This window comes from Anser brachyrhynchus (genome assembly GCF_964034855.1).
Source record: "Anser brachyrhynchus genome assembly, chromosome: Z".
Lineage (NCBI taxonomy): Eukaryota > Metazoa > Chordata > Aves > Anseriformes > Anatidae > Anser > Anser brachyrhynchus.
In genome coordinates, this window is record NC_137697.1 from 45,371,874 (window position 1) to 45,395,632 (window position 23,759).

The window sequence follows — 23,759 nt, forward strand, 5'->3', positions numbered from 1 at the left end:
TGCACTCTGCACTAACTCAAGTCCTGGACACTCATTTTCATTATGTAATTGTACATTTCCATTTTTTTAACGTGGGACATCTGGAAGTAATGTTGCCCACTGCCCTGAATGCAACATTAATGGGATAGTTGCATTACAAAGGATATATGGAAATAGGATTGCACAGAAAACACACAGATATTGTGTGCAATTCTGAGACATTGCAGATGTGTCTGTGTTCAGCACAGCTCTCTTCTACTGCTGCACACATTGATATCTCAGAGGACAGAAATCAATAAGGCAATTATATTTACAGCAATGCAGTGCTACTGGCAAAATCCCTATGGTGCTGAGGGCAATAGATCAAGTACAGAAACTTCTGTGAGTCTCAGACCGGACAGCAACCACACTGCAGCTCAGCGTGCATTGATAGCATTATTAATTACCTTTAGGTTTTATGTAACTATCTTTTTTCCTTTTTTTATGAAGTAGTCTACCTTCACATCCTACTGGAAAGTATGCACAACTTTTTCTTTTTTCCCTCCACTATGCTGAGAAGTGTTACTCCATAAAGTACCCTACACTTTGCTGAGAAGTATTACTGTTTATTTTACTAATTATGAAGTTCATTTTGCCTAAAGTGAATATTAACTTCACTATTAGAAATGACAAATTATTTTCACATGTCAGCATTTGAAAGATTCAGAAGTCTGTGTGTTGCCTATTAATGTGTGTTCCCTTAGTTATGTTATAGACCCACAACCAGCAGAGTCATAATGCAGTAGCAGGGGAACGCTTGCACGGTATTGTGTTCTATAGTTCATTGTACTGTCCCACGAACAATTGCAGACACTCCATCCACTAGAACGTGGATGCTTTTTGACCATGCTGCTTTTGATGCAGCCCAGGATATGTTTGGAAAATTCTTCGAATGTGAAATACAACACATATTTTGGAAAGAAACACATGTCTTTCATACCATATTTTGAATAATTGGATTGTTCTATTGAGTTTCATATTCATCTTTATACATTTGAAGGTAAACACAAGCAGGATCTGATCTAGAAACCTCCCAATACCTTGAATCTCATTCTCAGACTTCTCTTAATGTTCAAAGGATCTTGAAGGTCTTGAACTGCTAACAACTCCATCCATCAATAACCATAGGCAGAACACAGCACAGTTACTGAAATCTGATACTGACAGATTTTAGTCATGTTTTCTTCAAATGTGTCAGAATTATTACTTCTGTTCTGCATTAGAATGTAAAAGGATAAATGATTGCAAAGGTACTTATGACACCTAATGTTTCAGAGGCCAAAATCATGCTTTCTTTTCTCAAATCCACTTGAAATGTGAGGAGTATTTCCTTAAGACCTGCTCACTAAATTTTCAGCTTTATAGTTCTGTCATTCAAAAGGAGCTGGCTCCTGAACTTTTGGCAGAATATGTAACAGTCCAAACCTGAAAGACACAATTGGTATTGTTAGGTATTGATAATATATACCCATTAGTACTATTGACGACAAGAGTAAGTAGCTATTAGTACATAAACGTGCTAGTTAACTTCTCATTAAGACTAATTCCCCACTGAGCTCTATAATTGTGCAGCAAAGCTGCTAGGTATTGCATGAAGCCAGTTTAAAACAATCTCAGGCATCCCTGTTCTTTGTCTCCATCATTTTTCTGCATGGAAGGATAATCTGATAGATAGATATCAAAGATGAAAAAAGAAAAAGAAAAAAAAAAGGGTCTTTCTTTTCCTCCCATTTTAGCACCCACAAAACCATTTACTTAGCCCTCTTTCCCCTTGTTTTCTTACATTTGCCTGTTGAGTTGCTCTGGGATTTCTGCCTCAGTATTGTTGCTTCTATCCCAGCCACAAACAGACTCAGTTGCTCACTCTGAAACGGTCACCCTCATTTAAATGTATGTGAGAAACAATCTCAGTTATCAGAGCCTACCCAGTTCTTGTTTCAATGTCTAAGGCAAATCTCTGAAAAAATAGTGAAAAATTAGCATGCATGAGAAAAAATAGCATACATTAGCTTGGATGTGGCATATGAAATAAGCACCTCCAGCATTACCTGTATGTAAACAAAATAACTGAAAATTATTACTAGAAGTGTTTCACAGTCTGGGCTGGTTTTGAGCAACATGTTAAGCCATGCTTTCATCAATATAACCAAAATTCCACCCAAACTCAGACCAGACATCATCCCTTACACTTCTCCATGTTCTTTAGGTATACTTTACTGACCAAGAAAAACAGTTTGTGGTTTATATTGGGTGTTCAGGGTCAGGATTTAAAGTTTGTGATTTTGGAACAAAATCCACCACCTGGGACTTCTGTTGTTTGAACCCTGCAAAGCACCATAAATTTGGTGGCTATGAAAGAAGACCCTTATCAATGTTTCCATTTCTTCCCAAGTAGAGAACCAAACTTTGGTGTGTTTATTAAGAGCGGTATATCATTACACGAGTTGTGAAAGAAGCTGTAGTGATTTTAGGACTGGTTTACAAAGAGTAATTAAAGAGTTGAGTAAGAGCACAAACAATAGCATCCTTTGTCATTATGTCATTGTCTCATATTTGTGACTGTTGTGGCTGAATTTTGTCAAAACATCATTAATGACACTGACACCCAAAGAGGCTACAGAGACCTCCCAGTCTTTGCTACAGCAGCCAGATGCCAGTGTGCAGTAGGTGCAACACTGAAAGGTGCACAGAACATTGTCTCATTATTTAGTGCCCTTTGCACATGCCAAAAAGGGTACACAGGGCCTCCTGAAATTGGAATATGTCCTTGCATTTATTCACTATAATCTGAACACTCTGTGACAAGCAGGCTTACTTAACTTCCCACCTGAATTTAAATAGTACATATTGGGTTTCTAGGCTGGTAAAACACTGAATGAAGCACAGATGAGTGAAGCACAGCTGGAGGTCCCAACCAATTTGATTCACTATAATCCATACCACTGCATATATATATACGCATGTGTATGTGCTCAGAGACGACTTTGTAGCATTCTGTGAATAACAGAAAAGTGGTGAAGCAGAGTGAAACCTATTTCTTTTAGATAACTTTCCTAAGTGGGAGTCGTTTTCTTTCTCTGAATACACTGTATCTCATACACAGAGAATCAAGGTTTCTAAATGAAATCTGCATTTAATAGCTATTTGCATGCGTGTTTAATAACTACCATCATCTAGCAGACTTTACTGTAGTATTTGAAATGTTGCAAAGTGGAGCACAAGCCACAGGGTGCCGCTATTCCCGCTGTCAACCACTATTTGTCTGCATTTTATTGCCCAAGAAAGGACAATAGGAAACGTTGTAAACGGTGCTTAGAAATGCAGTTAGAAGAACCAAGGAACGATATGGCATCCTGATGACTCTCCCTGAGGAATTATGAGGTCTGTTATGATTGCTCCAGTACAATTAAAACCATTAGAAAGAGAAGTGAAATATGGCATAAGTGAAGCAACTACAGAAGGGAGTACAACTTACAGAGACGGATACTGACAGTTTCTAAAACAATTTTGGTTTATTTCCACTCCACCTTCACACAAACTTCTGATCGTTCCTTCTCCATCAGCTGCTGTAGAAGGTGGACAAACAGAAGATTATGCAACTCAGCTCACTGTATCGATTCTTTGAATCAATGAATTTATGGTGGTCATATTCCCCATCTTAGTTCTCAGCTAAAAACTTGAATCTTACCTACAATTCCCTTTCTGGGGTTCTGATGTCTGAAGAACAGGAACCAGTCATCAACACCTCCATGTGGCAATGCAAAACCAACAGTAAAGCCAAATATAAAATTACATATCAATGAACTTTGCAATGGATAAAATACTGCTGTGTGTACTATCAGAATGGTAGTATCAAAATCTGATTGTGAAAAATGTTATGCCACTGAATTAGAATGCTTACTATACTGGCAGACAAGTTCAACATATTACTAAGAAGGGATGGAATATAGGTTATTTATTTAATTTCCTTAGTACTTACCATAAGATATTCAGTAGATATATTATCTGGATTTATAATCATAAGTTTTTCTAGCCCCCAAGCTCATCATTTCAATTTGTAAAGTGATACCAAATAGAAAAATTGATAACAAGTTATCTTGTGTGATAATTCTTACCATACAGTTATCACTATGTATCCAGAAAAATAAAAATATAAAAATACAAATGGTGGGGGAGGGTGGTGAACAAAACAAAATAAAAACCTTAACTGTCTTCAGCAAAGCATAATTTTAAAGGGGTCAGATTTTCAAACAAACTGCTCGGTACTTTCTGGAAATCACACCCTTGGAAATATGTTTTGTCTCCTTTGGATTCAAGAATTCTTTAGTTCTGACATGGGAAGTTTTCTTCCAATTCATGGGTAATATTTATATTTTAAAATTCAGTAACTGATAATGATCACTGATTACTTGCCATGTGAGTTATCCACAGGCTCCTCAGGAATATCAGATAGGTCAATGCAGTCGGTGCTATTACTGAAGACTGTAAGTATTTGAATAAAAAGATTTCAGAAAAGTTGGGAATAAAGTAAAACTCACTAAGATGTCCTGAATTTATGTTAAAGCCATATGATGTCAAAAACACTGTAGACATATTAAGAATTCAAAAAAAAAAAAAAAAACATCAGATTTGTAACTGTATTTAAATACATGCTCAGTTTGAATTTTTAAGTGGATCCAAAATTTATTTATTTTAAAGATAATTTAATTGCCAGATGGTAACAGTTTAACTTATAGATTTTTTTTTTTTTTTTAGGGAATAAATCTGTGTTAATTAGAAGAAATTTCCTACAAACACAGCAGAAGTCCCTCAAAATGCCTGATTTGAATTGCCAATACAAGAGAATTAGAAATTTTCTGAAACTACTGTAATGTTTATAACATCTTAAACAATGTATTTTGCAGTTAACTCATTTTTACAAGTGTTGAGCTATAACTGTTAACACTTTAAAAACAGATGCAGTTTAGTCCACTCATTGCATAAAAATTCTTGTTTAAAAGGCTGGAGTTTTGCAGCCAGAAATCTTCTTTCATAAAATAGTTTTCAAAACTCTTCTCATTTCACTTTAAATAACTACTGAAGTGATACTGTTTACATAAAGCTGAGACTTCACATTTTCTTTTATTTGTCATCTGGTCTACTTTATTGTATTGACTGAATTCTTCAAGTATAGATCCTGTATCTGAGTCTGTTTGAAGTCCTCTAATTTGTTTCCGATATTTCCCATAAAAACAATTTTCAGTGATGCCATTGAACTGGTGACTTTAAGTATTCAAGGATTTTCAAGACTATTTCATTGCCAACTATGTAACCATCCAATTTTTCAGACAATGATAATTTATAACCAAAATAAAAGGTCTGCAATTCTGTCATTTTTTATCCATGCTAGCACATGCTAACTACAATTAAACTTAAAGACTGAAAGTACTTAAAACTTCGTCTTTATGAAAATGACAAATATTTAAAACATTCTGAAGCTCATTATAGTGAAGAATTGTTAATTAAAATTAAATATTACACCTACAAAATTTGATTGCTTATTTCAAAGTGCTTGATTACATTGCCTTACTAAAGAATCATAAGCATGTTTTAAAAGAACCATGTATCTGCTGGTTGTAGCCTTTGAATCATGGTATTTTGTTCTGTTCTGACAAAGTGGAAGTCCTTGAACAGATAACTACATACAAAGTCTTGAGGTTCAGTTTTGCTAACTGACAAGTACTCCACATTGCTGAAACCAAACCAAGTACTCCACTTTGCTGAAGCCAAAGGAACAGCACAACATAGCTTCTGAATCAAAACTGAACATCCTAGAAATACAAAGAAAACTTTCTGAAAGAGATTCTGAATGCTGTATCCCACTCATGCCAGTTTACTTTGGTCTTATAACAAAGAAAGTGACTACAATAAATTACTAGTGTACAGCTTGAGTTTGTCATGATCATAACAAATCCAGATGTTACTCCATTTGTTATTTTACTTCTTTGATCATTAGTATTGCATTGACATTGTAGATACCCAGCTATGAACTAGAAAAATCATGAGAAGCGGGAAGGGTGTGGTCTTTTTTTCTTGCTATGCGTCTTTCTCAATGTAAGTAAAATTTTCTTAACCTGTTACTTTCATCATGTCATATCTCTAGTTTCATTCAATCCATGACTCTTGCTTTTCTGCCATATCAAACACAAGTTAATTCTCCTTACTTACACAGCAGTTAAAGTTCTCCTGTTCTCTCTGATTTTTAATCTAATATAAGATTTTTGTATGTGTTCTGGCATTCATTTTCCTTTGATGATGGCTTGCTTGGTCATACTGACTGGCCACGTTTGGATAAAAACGTGAAGCTAATTTTCTCTGACCTTCTATTTAGGATAGATGGTTTTTCACGTCAGTAGCAATAATCAAGTGTCACCATCATATAACACATCATGTAACTTCTCTGCAATGTGATCATAATCACAGCAACACCCAAGCACGTCTTAGCCCATCATCTGTCTGCCTATAGTACTGGGGCAGTATGGCCCCATATGTTAGAAAAAAAAAAAAGATTAATAGGTTAGCTTTGAATGCAGTTTGAGAGCTGATCCGTTCAGTGATCCATGCAGAATGGAATCATAGAATCACAGAATGGTTTGGTTTGGAAAAGACCTTAAAGACCATCTCATTCCAAGCCCCCTGCCATGGGCAGGGACACCTCCCACCGGACCAGGTTGCTCAAAGCCCCATCCAATCTGGCCTTGAACATTTCCAGGGATGGGGCATCCGCAGCTTCTCTGGGCGACCTGTTCCTGTGCCTCACCACCCTCAGAATTAAGAATTTCTTCCAAATATCTAATCTAAACCTACTTTCTTTTACTTTAAAACCATTATCCCTTGTCCTATCTCTACACCCCCTGAAAAAAAGTCCCTCCCCAGCTTTTCCGTAGGCCCCCTTTAGGTAATGGAAGGCTTGTATAAGGCCTGCCCAGAGCCTTCTCTTCTCCAGGCTGAAAAACCCCAGCTCCCTCAGCCTGTCTTCATAGGAGAGGTGCTCCAGACCCGTCATCATCTTTGCCATCTCCTCTGGACAAAAGAATTCCGTAACTGAATTTTGCTGCTGTGAGACCAAATCCTTGAGATTGTACAGCTAGATGATGAAGATTGTACAGCTCAACACATTTTTGGTAACAAGTTTTGCACAGAAATTAAGAGTCCTCATCTGTTGTGAAATCATAGTAACATCATGTTTAGCTAAATGACATTATATTGAAAGGCATGAAAACAATGGCCTTTTCATCTTGGCAATCCAACTTTAAACACAAATAATAAGTTTACCTATACTGCTGTTGCCTAAGTCAAGAAGTAGAGTAAACAAGCATAGGCTGAACTCATGTTAATTCTGCTACAAGAGACTGCTACAAGAAACAAACATTGTGTTTAAAGATTGTGTTTAAAGATTCTCAGGCTACAGAAATTGTTGTTGTGTAGATAACCCCAAAGACAGACACATCCACAAATCTGGAAACTAGCTTCTTCCTTTCTATTCTCCCCTGCCTGACCACAATGCATTAATGGTCCCGCAGGCTTTTGCAGCAAAACCCGTGGATCATCACCCTGAGGTCTTGGCCCAATAAAGCAGGTGCTGAAATATATATATATTTTACAAAGAAAAAACAAAAAATCCAAGTAAAGGGTCCAGAAGAGAATGATGAAGCCATTGTTTCATGCCTTTTGGTAATTACTTAAGAGACAAAATAGTAAAGCCACTGTTTAACTATTCTTATCCCTTCAAGTTGCTCTGCTGAGATGACAAGATCTTTTTGGATTTGAAGATGCAGAGTTTTCCATTTATTCATCTTCCAAACTTACTGTTGGAAGTAAAACCTTCTAGCATAAATAAAAAGACATCCCCAGACATGGAAATCCCTTCTGCAGTTGAACTACCATGCGTAAATATGTTTTATTACAACTCCTTTACCTGAAAATAAGTAACACAACTGATGTGTTAATGCGGGGCTGGTGCTGAGCCACAGCCTGGTGATGCAGAAAGAGCTGAGTGATACATCCAGACATCAAATGGTGAGGGGCATGGGGAGGGGATGCTCGCCTTGGCAGGTGGAAAAAGGAGCACGCTCCCATCCCCTCCTGAGGAGCAAGATCGTGAGACTTCCCTGACGGCTGCATGGCACCTTAGTTAGTACTGTAGCTTGTATGGTTCAGTACTTTTATTACACAGTGAGAAGGTAAAATGAATCAGATTACCCAATGATTAAAACAAACTACACATTGAATAGGTGACTTTCCATACCAGAACTAAACTCTGTGCTGTTCCTCTGCATCTTTCAATTTTAAGTCGGAGACCAGTTTTTCACACGTTTTTAAATCGGCACAAAACATTATGATACCACTGCTGTGAATTGATACAAAATGCTTATCCAAAAAATCCATGGCTTCAGAGGAGGTGGGTTACAGAGTGGATTATGAGAGCAATTCTTCACCATGTAGCAGAGGAGAAAATAGTACTGAGAAATAAAATATTTTTTCATGTGTGCAAGTGATGAGTTTGCAGTATGACACAAGGAAAAGCTCTTTTTCTTTAGCAGATCAATCTATCGAAAATGCAAGAAGACATTTCTAGGAAAAAAATATATGAATGTATAGGAGTAAACCCAAATCTTCACTTTATAATGCCAGACAACTACTACTTGTTAATGCACCACTTATGTGTAATCAAAGAAATAGTATGTGATGGGAACACTTTGGTTAGAAAAAATGGTTGCTGAGACCTTCACATAATTTACAGAGGATATATGGAGCAAAATTATATACATTATTTCACTGTCCTCTTATTCTACAAGTGTGCGATCTTGGAGATGAGGGGCTTGGGACATTTACTACAACCATTTATCACAGCTGCCTTAAAATTAATTGAAGAAAAAGCTAGTGCTTATCCTAGATTCCATAAAAACTTGTCTTCTGTCCTACAAATACTCACCATTGAGCTAGTATGTGTGTAAAAAAGCTGTTAAACACAAACATGCTCAACTCTTTTAGCATTCACAACTAACACACCATGATTCTTTTCAGTGCTACATGCAAATGAATGGTCTGACCGAAGCTCTTGGAAGAGAATGGAAAGAATGATGTCAATTTCCAGTGGGCCCTGGCTTAGGCTTTAACCAAATGCCCTGACAATGCAAAATGTGAAGATATCATAGCAGTCATCACAGTGATGTTCTAATAGGAATGGTTAGATGTAAAACTTAAGTCCAAAGTGCTGTCCAAACCACTATTATGCAACACTTGATTGTCAGTATCAGTATATCTAATGTTCTGGTGATCACTGGACTAACAGGCAGTGGAAGTTCATATGCAGGCAGTTCTCTAACTTTCACTTCTGTAGGTCATTAAAGCAAATGAAAATGCTCTACAGCTGACATTCATCATTTAAAGAAACACATCATGTTTTTTGAATATATTTCTCAAGCTGCATTGCCTCAGGGTAAGTTCTCTAACTGCCATTTCTTGCAATTACACCTTACTGCAAGAAATTGCTATAATCTTACATCTAAACTTACTTCTCTAAAATATTTTCCTGACATTCCCCTAGTCTTTCAGTTACTGAACCTCTGACACTGTGATTGTTCTCAGAATGTGTTACATTTTTCATTATTTAAATTAATTGTGCCTTCAGAGTTTCACACGTAAACTTGGGGTGGTGACTCCTGGATATGAGGGCTCATTGCACCACATACAAAGCAATGCCCTCCCAAATAAGAAAGACGGACAGAGATTTTCAGTGGGCCGGCAGGAGTGCAGCGCCTTTCTCCTTTTCCCACTACGTAGCTCAGGCTAAGGACAATAGTCCCACCAGCTACCTGTGGTCCACAGTTAATTCTGGGCAGCTTTCATCCCAGGCTTCCTTCTTCCTTGTCTTACAGCCTCGGCCAGCCATGCCAGGACCCAGTATATCCAGATATGCCCCCAGGGGGTCTGAGGCTGCCTTCTTGAGAGGCAACAGAACTGGCCAGTGATCCCTGTCCCCAACAGCAAGGGCATGTCACCCCCGATGCTCAGTCTGACCCGTGGATGCTGCCTGCACGGGGTGGCGCCAGGCCTGGGCTGTGCTCACGGTACCCACCGTACACAGGCACCACCTGGAAAGCTGCTGGTGGCACAGGAAGGCCCAACAGTGGTTAAATAAGGCGGACAAGTGGGCACCAGTGTCCTGACCATGCTTTGTTCAGCAGGGCTGGCACAGTCTGAGAGCACCCTGCAAGCACAGGAGCTGCAGTCTCCAACAGAAGGCTTTGGGGAAACCTGAACAGCAGCACCTAATGTACCAGAAACCTTCTAGTGAGAGGCACTGAGGATTTCTGAGAAGGAAAAGGTATATTTCTTTCTGGCATGAACTTCAACAGAGAGTACTTCAGCCCTAAAAAAGTAAATAGCTGTAGCTTCCCATACAAGAATACTATTTTTATTTATTTATTTATTTTACTTTCAAGCTTTAACTTTAAAGCTTCAGGTTTGGCTATTATGTGGCTGTTTCACATAATGACTTGCAAATCACAAATGGCCTAATAGAGATGACAGCCAATCCTGACAATATCCAGACTCTCTGCTGACAGTGCCAATTGGCTCTTTGTGTATAGGAGGGCAAAGAATAAAGCGTCAAAAGCACTATCATACATATACTACAATCTTAATTTAAAGTGCATCAGAAAATGTAAATTATATTAAATAATATTTAAGATAAATTGTGATGTCAAAGTAATTTTAAAATCCTCTCCACAGATACTACACCTATTTTTTTACTTTCTTGTTTGAAGAGAGGAGTACACAATACATCTTCTAACAGCTCAATGCTGCTGCATTTTAAATACGGTATTTAATAAATGTTCCTATACAAACAAACCATGCGAAGTAGTGAAGAGCATATTGTGATATATACCAGATATAAAACTGTGAAGCTGTACATAAAGTCAAAATACTAGGGAAATAAAAAAGAAATCTGGAAGAGTACCTAATTGAAGGCCATTAGGAATAGCAATCCATCACAACATGAGTTCTTTTTAGTCTGAAATTGTGGAAGCAAGTCCAGACATTGTTTAAAGAATACACAAAAAAAAAAAAAAAAAAATACAGAAAGACTTGTCCACCGTAGCAGGATGCTTATGCAGCAAATTTAACCATTGAGCCATGGCTGACCTTGATATTTAAAGACATCCTATGCACCAGAATGAAAAATAAGATGGGGTTGCACTACTTCCAGATTTCAGAACATGTTTTATATAGTAAACTGCACAGCAATCCATCATGTTCCATAGCATAGTGATAGTGACTCAAATTCTAAGGTAATAACTCTTTCAGCATCTGTAACATTTTTCTTCTCAAATAACTACAAACATTAAAGAGGATGCATCACATAACTAAAACTGAAAATGAAACTGAGTATGAAAACTGAAAGTATCTCTGTGCTGAACTATCCACAGCGATGTACCAAAAACCTGCCAAAGCAAAACCAGCCAATTACACAACACTTTAATCCTAGATGCTCTTTGCAGAAAGTTGTAGCATAAGGAATCATCTTTTTCCATTTCTTTTCTTTCTTTTTTTTTTTTTCTCAGATTATAAATAAACTGGATTAAGGTTGAAACCAGCCCACACCAGATACATCTAAACACAGAACAAATGAACATAAGAGGCAATGTAAGACTGAAAGCTGTTGAAAAATATTTTTATCTTGAAAATGGCATACGCAATCAAATTAATGTTGTTCTGAACAGTTGCATTAGCAGTGTCAATTAGCGGTTTGATAAATAACTGAACTGATTTAAGCAATATGGCAATCACCTTGAAGTTAGGGAATGAACATGGCCAGTGCACAGCCTAGCTTCAGCAGCTGTTCTATTTGAATAAACAGGCCAGGCTGGGGACTGTATGCCCGTCTCGTTCAGTTTCTTCTGGAAATCCAATATACAGACCCCAGATTAGGTTAGACTCCTTTTTGGAGTGAGAGGCACAAAATCAATCTGGCATCTGAGACATCAACATGCTTTCCTCTTTATTTATCCTTGCTTTTTAACCAGACTCCTCTGAATGTATCCTCTCCACAAAAAGTCTTCCTTCCACCCCCTTTTCAGCATTTAAAGGCCCCAGTCCTTTCCACCCCATCCGTGACATAAGGTTTCCTAAACGAGCACTAAAGGCACAGTTCTGCACCATGAAGCATGAACCAGGTGCAGACCAGAGCTAAGACTCCCTGGGGAAGAGCGAGGTGTGAGCCAGTTCACCCACTGCCTCAAGTGAGACTGTAAAGGTCTGGCTTACACCAGTACCGAACACCCAAGCCTGACACTGGATTTTCTGCTTCTGACACAAAAATGAACAGCCAGAGTTAGCTGCCAGCATTACACCTCTCTTGAACTGAAGGGATTAAGATAAGGCTTGGAAATGAGTCACTGGTAGCTGACTAATCCTCAGCAGACACATTAGTTTACTCTGCTAGTTAATTAGGTATGTCACGTTGGCAGGGTAAGACTGCTCTCCTGCAGGCTTTCCTGCTGCATGCTGATGTGTTTCTCCTAGCACAGATGAGGAGAGGAAGCTGACTTGAATTTGTACCCCAAAAGGTTTGTCTCCCTCTCTCAGCACAAGAATAACTACAAAAGCACGGCTGAACCCCTGAGAGAAATACAGCAACTCAAGGAACATGATCCTACAGCTTTCATTCCCCAGAGGTGAACACTTGTTATTTTTTTATTTAAAACACTTCCCTGGCAAAAGGAAAACCAATACACCTGGAAACTAAAACACTACCCATTTCTGTACATAGACAAATATCAAAAGATCCCAGGGCCCTCTCTTGTGGACAAGTATCTGGCTCAATAGAAAGGACAAAAAGGTCATGGTTTCAGACAAGAATGTGGCAATTCATTTCAGTAGAGAAAGACTTCTCATGAGTGTCAGCTTGATAGCTTTTTTAGATTAACCTCTTTTCTACTTAATTGAATCCAATTGTGATAATTTGTAATGTGCAAACTACATTTACAATTTAGTTTGGACTTACTCATATACTCCAAAATATTATTGCTAATCCCTGCTTCATATCATCCACTAATTTGCTTAGCATCCATAACATGTAATGCTTCAAGTTGTAAATAGAAGAAGTGGAGTGTTGTGCTTAGAAAGGATCTCTGTAGTGTCCCACTCTTCTTCCCCACTTTCCTCCCAGTCACGAATATAGTTGGTGTCTGCATTAAATGTTAAAAGGTTAAAAGGTAGAAAGGTAGAAATGAAGGAAGGAAGGAAGAAAAAGAAAGAGAAAGGAAAAGAAAAAGAAAGAGAGAGAGAGAAAGAGATAAAGAGAGAGAGGAAGAAAGAGGAAGGAAGGAGGGAGGGAGGGAGGGAGAGAAAAATCACATCTTTTTTAAAAAAATCTATTTTATCTATATTGCAGCTGCTTGAGTCACAGGAAAGTGGATAGTCTCACTAAAACTGAATTACCTACCGATAAAGAGACAGTTTAGGTCCACTGCTTCCTTTTGTTACATCAGACTTATTTCACTTTCAAAGGAAATAAATTGAATTAAAGCTCGCTTACTCAACCTGAAGCCAGTTAAGCAGCATGAGCAAAAGTGCTGCAGGGTCAGCCCTTTGCTTAGGGCAAATTTTATGTCTTTCTGTCTAAGCTGCCTGCAATTTCTCCGTGTATTTTCCCCACACCTTTCTGATTCCTTTATGGTATGTTTATGAACCTTTGTGATTTCTATGTGCTTTAATGATACATACTGGTAATGTTTTTGTTTGTTTGTGTGTGTTTGTTTGTTTGTTTGTTTGGGGGTTTGGTTTTGGTTGGTTTTGTTTGTTTGTTTGTTTGTTGTGATTGTTTTATCCAGAGGTATTCCCTCCTCATCCTGAGCGGGTTGCCAGCACCGGGGTGCTGAGCGGGCAGGAGGAGAAGACAGTGAGGCAGCCGGCTGCTTTTCCACACAGACCCGCCGCGAATAACCCTTTTTTTTTTAATTATTGTTCCTCACACGATGGGGGCGGCGAGAGGCGGCAGCCCCGGTGCTGCCAGCAGGCGGCGGCCGAGCGGCGCCATGCCCCGCCACCTCCCGCCGGGCCGAGGCCTGGCGTCCTTGGCGGGCAGGGCGCGGAGCGGGGCCGGCCTGGCCGCCCGCCGGTCCCCGGCGGCAAGGTGGGTGTCGCGGCACGGGCCTCGCCGCCTCGCCGGGGCTCACAGGAGGCGCCGGGCCGGGCCGGGCCGGGCCGCGGGGGCTTGTGAATGAGCCTGCCGTGCTGCGGCCGCGGGGCAGGCCGCGGGTGGGCTGATGGCGGCCGCCGTGTTGGAGGAGCCATCGGCAGAGGGCGGTGGCGGCGCAGGAGCGGCCGGCGGGGGCTGTCGGGGGCAGCCGGGCTTTAAAACGTCTTTAAAAGGCGTTTAAATGTAGAGCTTAGTGGTATGGGTTAGTGGAGGACTTGTTAGTGTTAGGTCGGAGGTTGGACTCGGTGATCTTGGAGGGCTCTTCCAACCTAGATGATTCTGTGAAATGGATAGAGATTGACGTACAGCGTCACCACACAGAAGCACGCAGTGTTATCAAAGATGTTCTTGAATTTTGAGTTGACATAAAAGCCTTTGGAGTTAGTGTAAAAAACCCAAAAACTTTGTAATTGCATGCCTTCACAAAAAGGTTACGTGCCACAAAAAGGTCAACGTCTTCCTGTATTTCACATGCCTCCTCTGGAAGGCTGGTGGGTAAAAGCCTTGTGGGGATCTCAGCAACCACATCCTTTGGCTTTCCTACTCACAGGTCTCTTGCTGTGGCACATTATTTTGTTGTTCGCCATTTCCCTGGTAAGTATCAAACCGAAAAGAACAGACTGCCAGCAAGTTCACTCTCTTTGATGGCCATAGCTGGTTTTGAAACAGGAACTGCAGAAAAAGATTGTTTTAAGCTGCCATTCACTTGGACCATCAGCCTGTATTCTCACATTTGCATCTACTTGCTTTTCTGCTTTTTTATAAGCTGTTTCTTTGTCACGCTAGAATGAGGATTAAACAGAGAGTAGGAGTCAGCAGTATAGACAAAGTTTCTTTAAGACAAACAGCTAGGAAATGTTTAGGACAGGACTGAGTTCCATTTTAGACAATTTTTTTTCATGTTGCTGATGTGTTACAGTTATCTTGCAGAAAGAGGTTTGATTTCCCCAGGAGGCCTGATCAATTGGGAACTTCACATTAGGGTTACGAAATGAAATGCTACATCAATGTACACTGTATACAGACAAATGCCTGGAAATCAAAGAGGATGTAATCTTGTCTAAAAACATTGATAGTAATGTGTATAAAACATTCAGAAACACATAGCACGAGTATATTGGTGACTTGAAGCTAAGACTATTTAAGAGTATATAGCATCATTAAAAGCACATAGTTGGGGAAAAGTCAGCCATACTTACCTTTCAATGATTGATGCTAACCTAAGGTTTTTACAGGTAATTATCTCATCCAAATAACGGCTAGATTTAGTCTCACATTTTATTTTTGCAGCAGGCCAGAATTTATTAGGTGGTGGAAATTGTGCTAATAGGCAATGAATCCATTTTGGCTTTGTGAAATGCACCCTGGGCCAAGTTTAGATTTACAAGCATCATTTGTTAAATCATTGTGTACAATTGTATTATAGGGGAGGCAGAGCTTTTCAGTTTACAAACATCCTTTCTTTTTACATTTACATGTTAATTCTGTCTCTCAAACAAGTCTTCATAATTACTTGGAGGTAGGCTAAGGAGAAGTCCAGAATAATGACGTTCGAAGATTTTATGTTTGCTTTTAGCAGTTTAGTCCTTGTGACAGCAGACAGATAAGATGCAAATGTGAACAGGATGTGAACACAACTGGGCACCTCTGAGATGCTTCCCTTTCTTTTTGTCAGCCATGAAACTGGCATGCAAATGATCCATGAGGCTGGAGCTCTGCCTTCCAGCTCTGTGCAGGCCAGTGTTGGGAACCCAGTGGTTCATGTGATGCCGTTCAGATAAATTGAGCTGCTGCAGTAGGTTTGCCTGATGAATGCTGGGATATTCCCTTTCATCAGCTCCTCATCAATAGCAGCTATGCTTAACCTTTCACAATACTAGAAGACTTCAGGGTTCCTGCAGCACCACAGCTCTTTGGTTTTATCCAAAACCTTTTTATTTAACCCAACAAAACTAGTAAATCCTACTGATTTAAAAGCAAATTTCTGCTGGAGCAGAACCTTAGTTGCAGTCCTGAGAAGCTCAAGTTGCTCTGTGCTAGGACCTTGCTTTAGCCCAGGTTAAATGCAGCTTTTCTGACTGCTCTCCTTCATAATGTTGCTGTCTGCTAGCTGTGGGCTTCAGAGATGTGGGGAAGCCAAGCTCTTATTTTCTGTGCTGTGGCAACATGATGCCCTCTGACGATATCTCACCCCCCTCAGGGCTAGATGTCTCAAACTTCTTTGTGGTGGTGGAAGAGCAGAGCATGTCTCAGGCTTGGACTGAGTCTGGTGTCATTTTATAAATCGGGATTAGTCCTTAGATTCTTTTTGTAACTGCCATTACAGTATGGCCTTAGCATCATTCTCCAGAGGTGAATAAATTGACAGCCAGGGTTCTGTTTTCCTTAGATTATTCATAAAAACATTCAGACAGATGCACGCAAATTCTGGAAATGACAGACTCTTGTTTCAGTAGTAGTACTGGTCAATGGGGATTTGCTTCTGAATTCTCAAGGTAGTGTTGCTTATGATTATTTGAAATTGTTGGGGGAGTAATGCACTGCACTAGCTTCTTTATTCTTGTGAGATCCTGAAGCTTAGGTATCGATACTGTTTTGTCCATTACCTTTAGCTGGTGTTTTGACAGGAGCAGTCCCACTGGGCTCTAATTTGTCCAAGGATGGAGGGATCTAAAAAGTGGAGATAAAGGAGGGAACCAGAGTCATCTTATACACATAATGTATGTATGTGGGGGAATAAGATCCGTGGAAACCTAGGCTTTACTCATTCTGCTGGTCACAGGACAATTTGAGGAGCATTTCACTTGTTTTGAGGGAACAAAATGTGTCATGCTAAGCTGGCAACTAAAGTATTCCTTTAAAAACTTGTCAGAATGCAAACGGTTTGTTTTGACATTTTTATCTTGCACATGAGCTGGCCAACGTGCTGCACTTTGTTATGCCAAAAGTGCACCCTCTCTGGGCAGCTATTTGCTGTGGACCTAAGCATTTCTAAATATGACTGAGGCTAGTCACTGTCATTCAGATTAGCATTTTTTTTCCAAAATACTCAAAGCTGATTTTTGTATTTGTGTATTTGCTATGTAAAATCCTGGACAATTAGATTTCCAGCTGGCTAAGTGAAACACGTGCACTGCCGTGCACCCTGAGGAATAGCAGCGTGTGCTGTGCCGGTCACCTGCCGCCTTGCAGGGACAGCAGGCGCGCTGCGCTGCCCCTGCAGCTGACTCTCAAACTGGTGCCAAGCGTGACGCCTGGAGCTGAAGAACCCTTTTTGGCCCAAGGTAGACGGTAAACCCAAACACAGAAACCTGTTTGTTGCAGAACATTCCATTTTAAACAACATTTTCTATGTGGTCAGAAGAAAAAAAAAAAAAGGAAAAATAATTATATGTATATATTTCCTAGCATCTGAAATTTGACCACCCTAGTTACAATTTTCAATGCATAGTAAGTTTTTTTTGTATTTGTTTTGTTTAAACTTTTTCTGGAAACGTGGCAGGGCACCCTTACCCACGTCCCATGGAAAAATGGGTGGCCCTAAGGCAGGTAGAGTAGGGTCAAGTCGCATGTTTGATTTTTGTCGTGATTGTTGCGTAGAAACATAGCTGAAGATTAGAGCTGAAGATAGTGAACATTGCGCAGAAACGTAGCCTTAAGTTTAGGCTCCACTGCAATGTTTTGTTCTGTAGTAGATATGCTGGTTAAACTGTTTCTCTTAAAACATATAATACTGTATAATATCAGTACTGAGAAATCCAGTGAAAGCGCTGGGCTCTTTGTTGCTGCACATCCTAAAACATGCTTATCAATTGCAACAGTTCTTTTCTTCTACATTATACCTCATGCTTAAGGAGCTCAAACGTGTAACGTATGCTCTCACGTTATGTTTGTGATCAGCTGTAGTTACTAAAACTTCAGGCAAGTTGTGCTTGGACAGAAATTGAACAGAAACGATTTGGCTTTATGTAAAAGCAACTTGATTGCCACAGTGTAGACTGTGTATCATCTCTGCCCACTTTTCTCAGTGCAGTCTCCCTTTCGCTTCTGTTTTTTGCCTCCGACACCCAGAATGTCTTGTAAAGATCCTGTTAAGATGCAGCCTGGGAGGAAGCACTGTTGTTATTAGTGTTACTTGGAATAGATGACTTCAAGACTCCAGTATGGCACCCTTCAACAACACTACTTTTAATCAGCTTTCTTAAACTACCCCGAAGAAACCGCAAACAAATCAACATCTTTCATAAATTAATTTGCAGTTGCATTATGGACTCAGGGCAACATGCATGTATTTAATATTGCTGAGTTAAAATGTCTTGGCTACAGCTTTTCTTTTGCTGCAGGAAGCATTATTTTAATATTCCGATTAGGTAGAGATTAGTTGTTTGATGGAATAATTTTAAGTAGAATATGTCAAGCACTGTAGCAAGATTACAGAGGTTCAAAGCATTCACTTTGCATTTTGTTAATATCATGTAATTCTTACTGGCACATATCGAGTTGAAACACCGTAATGCATTTATGTCAGCATCGATGTTACAGAATTTAAAAGAGGCATTTCAGCAAGAAAGTATAATGTTTCTTAGATGGAGCTACAGTTCTGGAGCTACCCCAAGTTCTTTCTGGCCAATCACATACTGACGTATTTTTCTGACTAATATATTGATACTGTGAACATAAAAATGCTGTGAAAATGGTTTGATTGTGTACTTTAGAACTGTTCCACATTAATTTTAAAATTAAATTTCATGAGTTTTAACTTACCACAAAACAATTAAACTACACATTTTATTTTCCTTAACAGGACAATGGTGTTTTGTTTTCTAAGCAAAACTGTGCATCTAGCAAGATATTCATCCAGTCTACTGGGGAGACAACTGTGTTCAGCCAGTGCAAATAAGCCAGTGTTGACTTTGTTCACCAAGGTAAAAGTAGTTTACAAAATAAAGCTAGACAAGACTGCATATATATCAGCTTTGATATATGTGAATCCCAGATGAAGCAGCTTGGCTTTTTGTGTAGTATTGGGCATTCTGCTTTGGGGATGTCTTTTACTCTAGGCTTTACAGCACACTCCTCTCACAAAGGAATAGTTACAAGCAACAAATGGAGACTTCAAGACTGATGAATCTCAGTGACACTATGGTCCATTTTCTAGTGGAAAATTGTTCTGTAACTACCAGTGTTTTATCCTGGAAATGGACATCACAGATGAGTTTTCATACCTAATCTGCTCAGGACAAGCATGAGCAGTCAAAGCAGGCTCTTCAATGCACTCACGTTTAATTTCAGTGCTAACTGTGAGACTGAAAATATATCAAAGCAGTATTGATAGTGTATGAAGAAAAAGAAAATTCTGCTTCACTCTCTTTTTGCTTTATTGGCTCTGTAAAGCTAACAGGAATAAAATACAGAAAAAAGCTTTGTCTGTGGCCTGAGCAGTTATTCTTAAGCGTATGTGATGATCAGGAATGGTCATCTGTGAACTGTCACCTTCCACAAATTGTTATTAAGGGCCTACATTGTCTGCAGAGGTCTTCTCCACTTTTAGTCAAGATGGCACACTGCAGTCTGTGCTGTGTTTGTATGGTTCACATAGCCATTGGGGTCTTTGAGAGGAGAAAAGCTAAAAATACAAAGCTCTGAGAATGTTGAAATCAGTATGGAGGTATTCGTTGATGATGGATTTGATTAAAATGATTTCCTTCTCCTGCACAATGTTTGTTCATTCCATCCCTAGCCATAAAGGAATGTTTAAACTAAGTAATGTAGGAATAGATTTAAAAAAAAAAAAAAAAAACTTTACTAGTTGTTTCTTAATCAGTGGAATACATTCTTTAAGATGTACTATACTTTAAAGTTAAAGGTCTCTTCTCTCCCTGCCTGATTCAGCATCAGTTCACTCACAGTCAGAATGTGATAAAGTAGGGAATAATGAGCTTAGCTTTGGGTTAATAATTGGAAAAAAGCTCTTTTGTATCATTTTGTGTCATAAAATTTTGAACTAGTAAAACTGTGTGAAATCAAATTTTCTGGGAGCAGAGTTCAAGTAGTTCTCTAAACTGACCTCTTTGGTTGAACATCTTTTTAATGTAAAATGTTTTTTATGTCTGATATTACTGGCAGATGCAAAGCAAAATGCAGACTGCTTTAAATTTAGTCAGCACTCTTAGTTAATGCTACTTAACTACATTTTTTCTTTCTTTGTATTTTTAAGAATAAGGAGGGAAAGGCAGGAGAGAGTTATGGCTTCTGTGACCTCTTCAGGCTGGTAGATGCTAGCCCTGCCAAATGGGTTCCCCTCTCACGGACTCCGTTTATGCCAACACACATGTATTCATATAACAACTGCTCCAGGATTAAGGGAAAAATTTTTTTTTTTTTTGCAAGATTACTGTAAGTCAGATCAGTTCTGCTGCCTAGCTTTACTTGCAGCTTTATGAGTACTTACGCCAGCACAAAAGAAGCGGTGGCAGGAAGATGGGCTTGCTTCGTTCAGCATCAGTGCCAGCTTAAAATGAGCACAAAACTTCAGTCTAAGTATGCAGCATAAATGAGAATTATCTGTAGAAATAAAACTGTGTCTTCCACCATGTGTACGTTCTAACAGATTTAGCTAACAGCCCAACAGTGGTCACTTTAGGAAGGGATTTTTACTACCTCAGCAATAGGAGTCCCACTTGCCACTGTAACGTACCTCTCAGATGGGAGATTTTCTGAGACAGCTTCATCCAGGCAGCCCTTTTACAAATTAAGATAAAGTCATGGCAGAGACCTACTTTTGGGCACTCTTGTGCTGAAAATGTGTAATAATATAAATGGACCTTTAAACAAATTTCACTGTTCATTGAAATAGTTTACTGTCTGATTTTAAACCAGCTCCAATCTTGTTAGTGCCACATAGTGCTAAGGGTTGTCAACAAAGCAAGAGTAAAAGCATATTATTTGCTAAGAGTCAACTTAGTTTTTTAAATGCTTTTGTGTGACTGTTAGAACACTTTCCACAAACCCCAGGAGAACCGTGTACATCCTACTCTCACTGTAAGGAGCCTGACACTTTACAAAACAGGTTTTTGGGGCATTTGTCTCCATCACTGATGCATACCTTTGAGTCTTTAGTATATCAGTCCCTGCAAAAGCAACAAGAACTAGCAGGAATACAGGACTGTTGAACTTTGGCATCTTGCATAGGTTTTCAGAGTGTAAGGATTTGTCTGTGTATGAAAGACAGTTTAGATCAGATGTGAATTAAAAGTAGAGTACTTAATCCAAATTAATTCACACATGGGAAATAAGAAATAACTATTTCAGATTAACTCTGTGTGTAAAGAAGATTTTAAGTTGAAGGGAGAGAAGTAAATACTTCCCAGCTGTGAGTGCTATTTCATGGCAGAGGGATGGAGCCACCATATTCGCCGCCGTATACTTTGTTATGTGAGTTGTAGGCCAAATGCTGCTACTACTGAATGCTGAAGCAACATGCCTTCATGTTCTTCAGATATGCATTGCTCTAACAATCATGATGCATGATCAGCAAAAGACAGCTGTATAACTGTAGTGGAAGTCTAGGGAATTTTCAAAAAGGAGAGGTTTTATTGGAAAATCTGACCCCGTCACAGGTCAAAGCTGTTTTCCAGTTCACCTTGGTGGAGGTTCACTATCCTCCCAGCTGTGCAGGTTGGAAGTGATTGTGCTTAATTCCTATGAGGCAAACTCAACCATGTTATTTTAACTTACCTTTTTTTTTTTTTTTTTCTGTTTGAACTGCCCGCAGTGACTTGATCTGAAGCAGACTAGGAGTTAGTCATGTTGACTCCCTCATTCCCCTTCTGACAAGAGCAGTACCAGCAGTTGTTTCCAGCTGGAGATGGCAACACTTTCAATACCCATTGCTGCTTTGCTGCTGAAGTATACTGGGGGTGGGGATTTTGTGCCCTTTGCTTTTAGAATAGCAGTTGAAAACTGTTAATTTGTACCATGAGAAAAATAACAGCGAATGTATAAATTTTGTTGGTGAAGCAAGAGTAGTTTTTCATTTCATCCATTCTGCACTGATAAAGATTTAGAAGCAGTAAGACATAGGAGAGAAATGGGAGAGGGAACCCACATTTACAGTAATGACCAATCCTGTCTGTTATGTCACTTGACGCTATAAATGATCTGTGTTCTACTGCATGCTTTAAGATGGTCTGAATGTTTTCCTTTAGAAACCTTGCCCTCTCTGTGATGAAGCAAAAGAAGTGCTCGAGCCATATAAGAGAAGGGTAATGTATTGTAATACTGTACAGTTCATATAGAGAAAGAATAGCTAATCAGGATTCTTTCTTTGTGAAAGAAAATTGCTTGGATTTATTTTCATCCAGTATTCTTTCATGGGTGACCTCTTCAAGACAATTTCAGCTCTGATTTCCATAAAACTCATTATCCAAAAACATTTTGCAGCAATGCTACTCTAATATCTATTGGCAAACTAAACCAACATACACTTAATTGCAAAAGTTTTTAGAACCGCTGTGTTTATAAATACTATTTCCCTTGCTGATAGAAGAGTTTGCAACTCTTATGAGGCATGTAATGATATCATTCGGGAAGGATGCTGGTATTGATGCGGGGCTTCAAATATTTGAACTATATTTGTTACAGCTTTTGCTGTTCTTCAACCAAGTTTTGATGTCTTTCTTGAAAGAAGAAATTGTTAGTAGCAACATTAAAGAGGTGTTGCACTCTGCAGCTTAACATGAAGCTATTGTGTTTCCAGCTGTATGTTTGTTGTAGCTAATGCTCAAAGGAGAGTGGTTCTGCACAGGGATTCAAAAATACCTTGCTGGACTAAAGCAAGAGTCATTTGCAGATACCCAGCCAAAGACTTTGGCTGCTTATTTTTTGTACCCACAAAATGGGCAATTGTCTGCAACTTGGAAGAATAAATCCAAAAGCACAATGAACACAGTGCATTTCTGAGAAAGAAATGATCAAAAGACAATCAGATACTGTTTTTCAGTGTTTAGTATGTACTAACATATTTCGTTTCTGTCACAGTTTATTTTGCAGGAGGTGGATATTACCCTTCCAGAGAACTCTGCATGGTACGATAAGTACAAATATGACATACCTGTTTTCCATTTAAATGGAAAGTTCCTAATGAAGCATCGAGTAGACATTCAAAAGTTTGAAGACCAGCTTTCAAAGCTGGAGTTGCATAATGACAGAAACCATTGAAGAAAATGAAACTGTTCTCATGTGATTCTGAAAGGACTGTGCAAAAATAAATGGCATAAATAAAACAGTGTTAATTATCTGGCCTTACTTTTATTAGAACTTAAGGTACTTCTGTCCTAAAAAAAATGGAGTGACTTATATTTTATTTTGTATTAGTCAACCATACACGTAGCCCCATTAGCAGCCTTTACTGTGCCTACTGCATCTGCTGTTATCCTGGAATGGCTTTTCATTGACAAAATAAATGTTACTCCCTAGCAGCAGATAAAATGAA

The 23,759-nt window shown here is 39.1% G+C and overlaps 1 protein-coding gene and 1 long non-coding RNA gene across 3 annotated transcripts; one reads left to right on the forward strand and one right to left on the reverse strand.

Moving 5' to 3' along the window:
- Positions 1–707: 707 nt before the first annotated feature.
- On the reverse strand, positions 708–13,738 carry LOC308185326. The gene is made up of 5 exons (XR_013943291.1): positions 13,511–13,738; positions 3,707–3,763; positions 3,494–3,584; positions 1,802–1,975; positions 708–1,443 (listed from the first exon to the last, which is right to left on the reverse strand). It is a non-coding gene; the product is annotated as an uncharacterized lncRNA (long non-coding RNA).
- Positions 13,739–14,066: 328 nt separating this feature from the next.
- On the forward strand, positions 14,067–23,550 carry LOC308185325 (glutaredoxin-like protein C5orf63 homolog). 2 transcript variants are annotated; one of them, XM_080573277.1, is made up of 5 exons: positions 14,112–14,200; positions 14,817–14,860; positions 19,071–19,191; positions 22,474–22,530; positions 23,306–23,550. In XM_080573277.1, the coding sequence occupies exons 3-5, from the start codon at positions 19,075–19,077 to the stop codon at positions 23,483–23,485; spliced, it is 354 nt and encodes a 117-aa protein (XP_080429403.1). In that variant the 5' UTR covers positions 14,112–14,200; positions 14,817–14,860; positions 19,071–19,074; the 3' UTR covers positions 23,486–23,550. The 2 variants fall into 2 exon arrangements, with proteins under 2 accessions (XP_080429402.1, XP_080429403.1); XM_080573276.1 differs by lacking the exon at positions 14,817–14,860 and having other exon boundaries at positions 14,067–14,200.
- Positions 23,551–23,759: the final 209 nt, after the last annotated feature.

Bases quoted from the DNA above. Each gene is read 5' to 3' on its own strand.
- LOC308185325 (XM_080573276.1), top strand. From the start codon at position 14,103: ATGCCCCGCCACCTCCCGCCGGGCCGAGGCCTGGCGTCCTTGGCGGGC. The intron at 14,201-19,070 runs GTGGGTGTCGCG...TTTCCTTAACAG, and splicing joins CGCCGGTCCCCGGCGGCAAG to GACAATGGTGTTTTGTTTTC. The intron at 19,192-22,473 runs GTAAAAGTAGTT...GTTTTCCTTTAG, and splicing joins TGTTGACTTTGTTCACCAAG to AAACCTTGCCCTCTCTGTGA.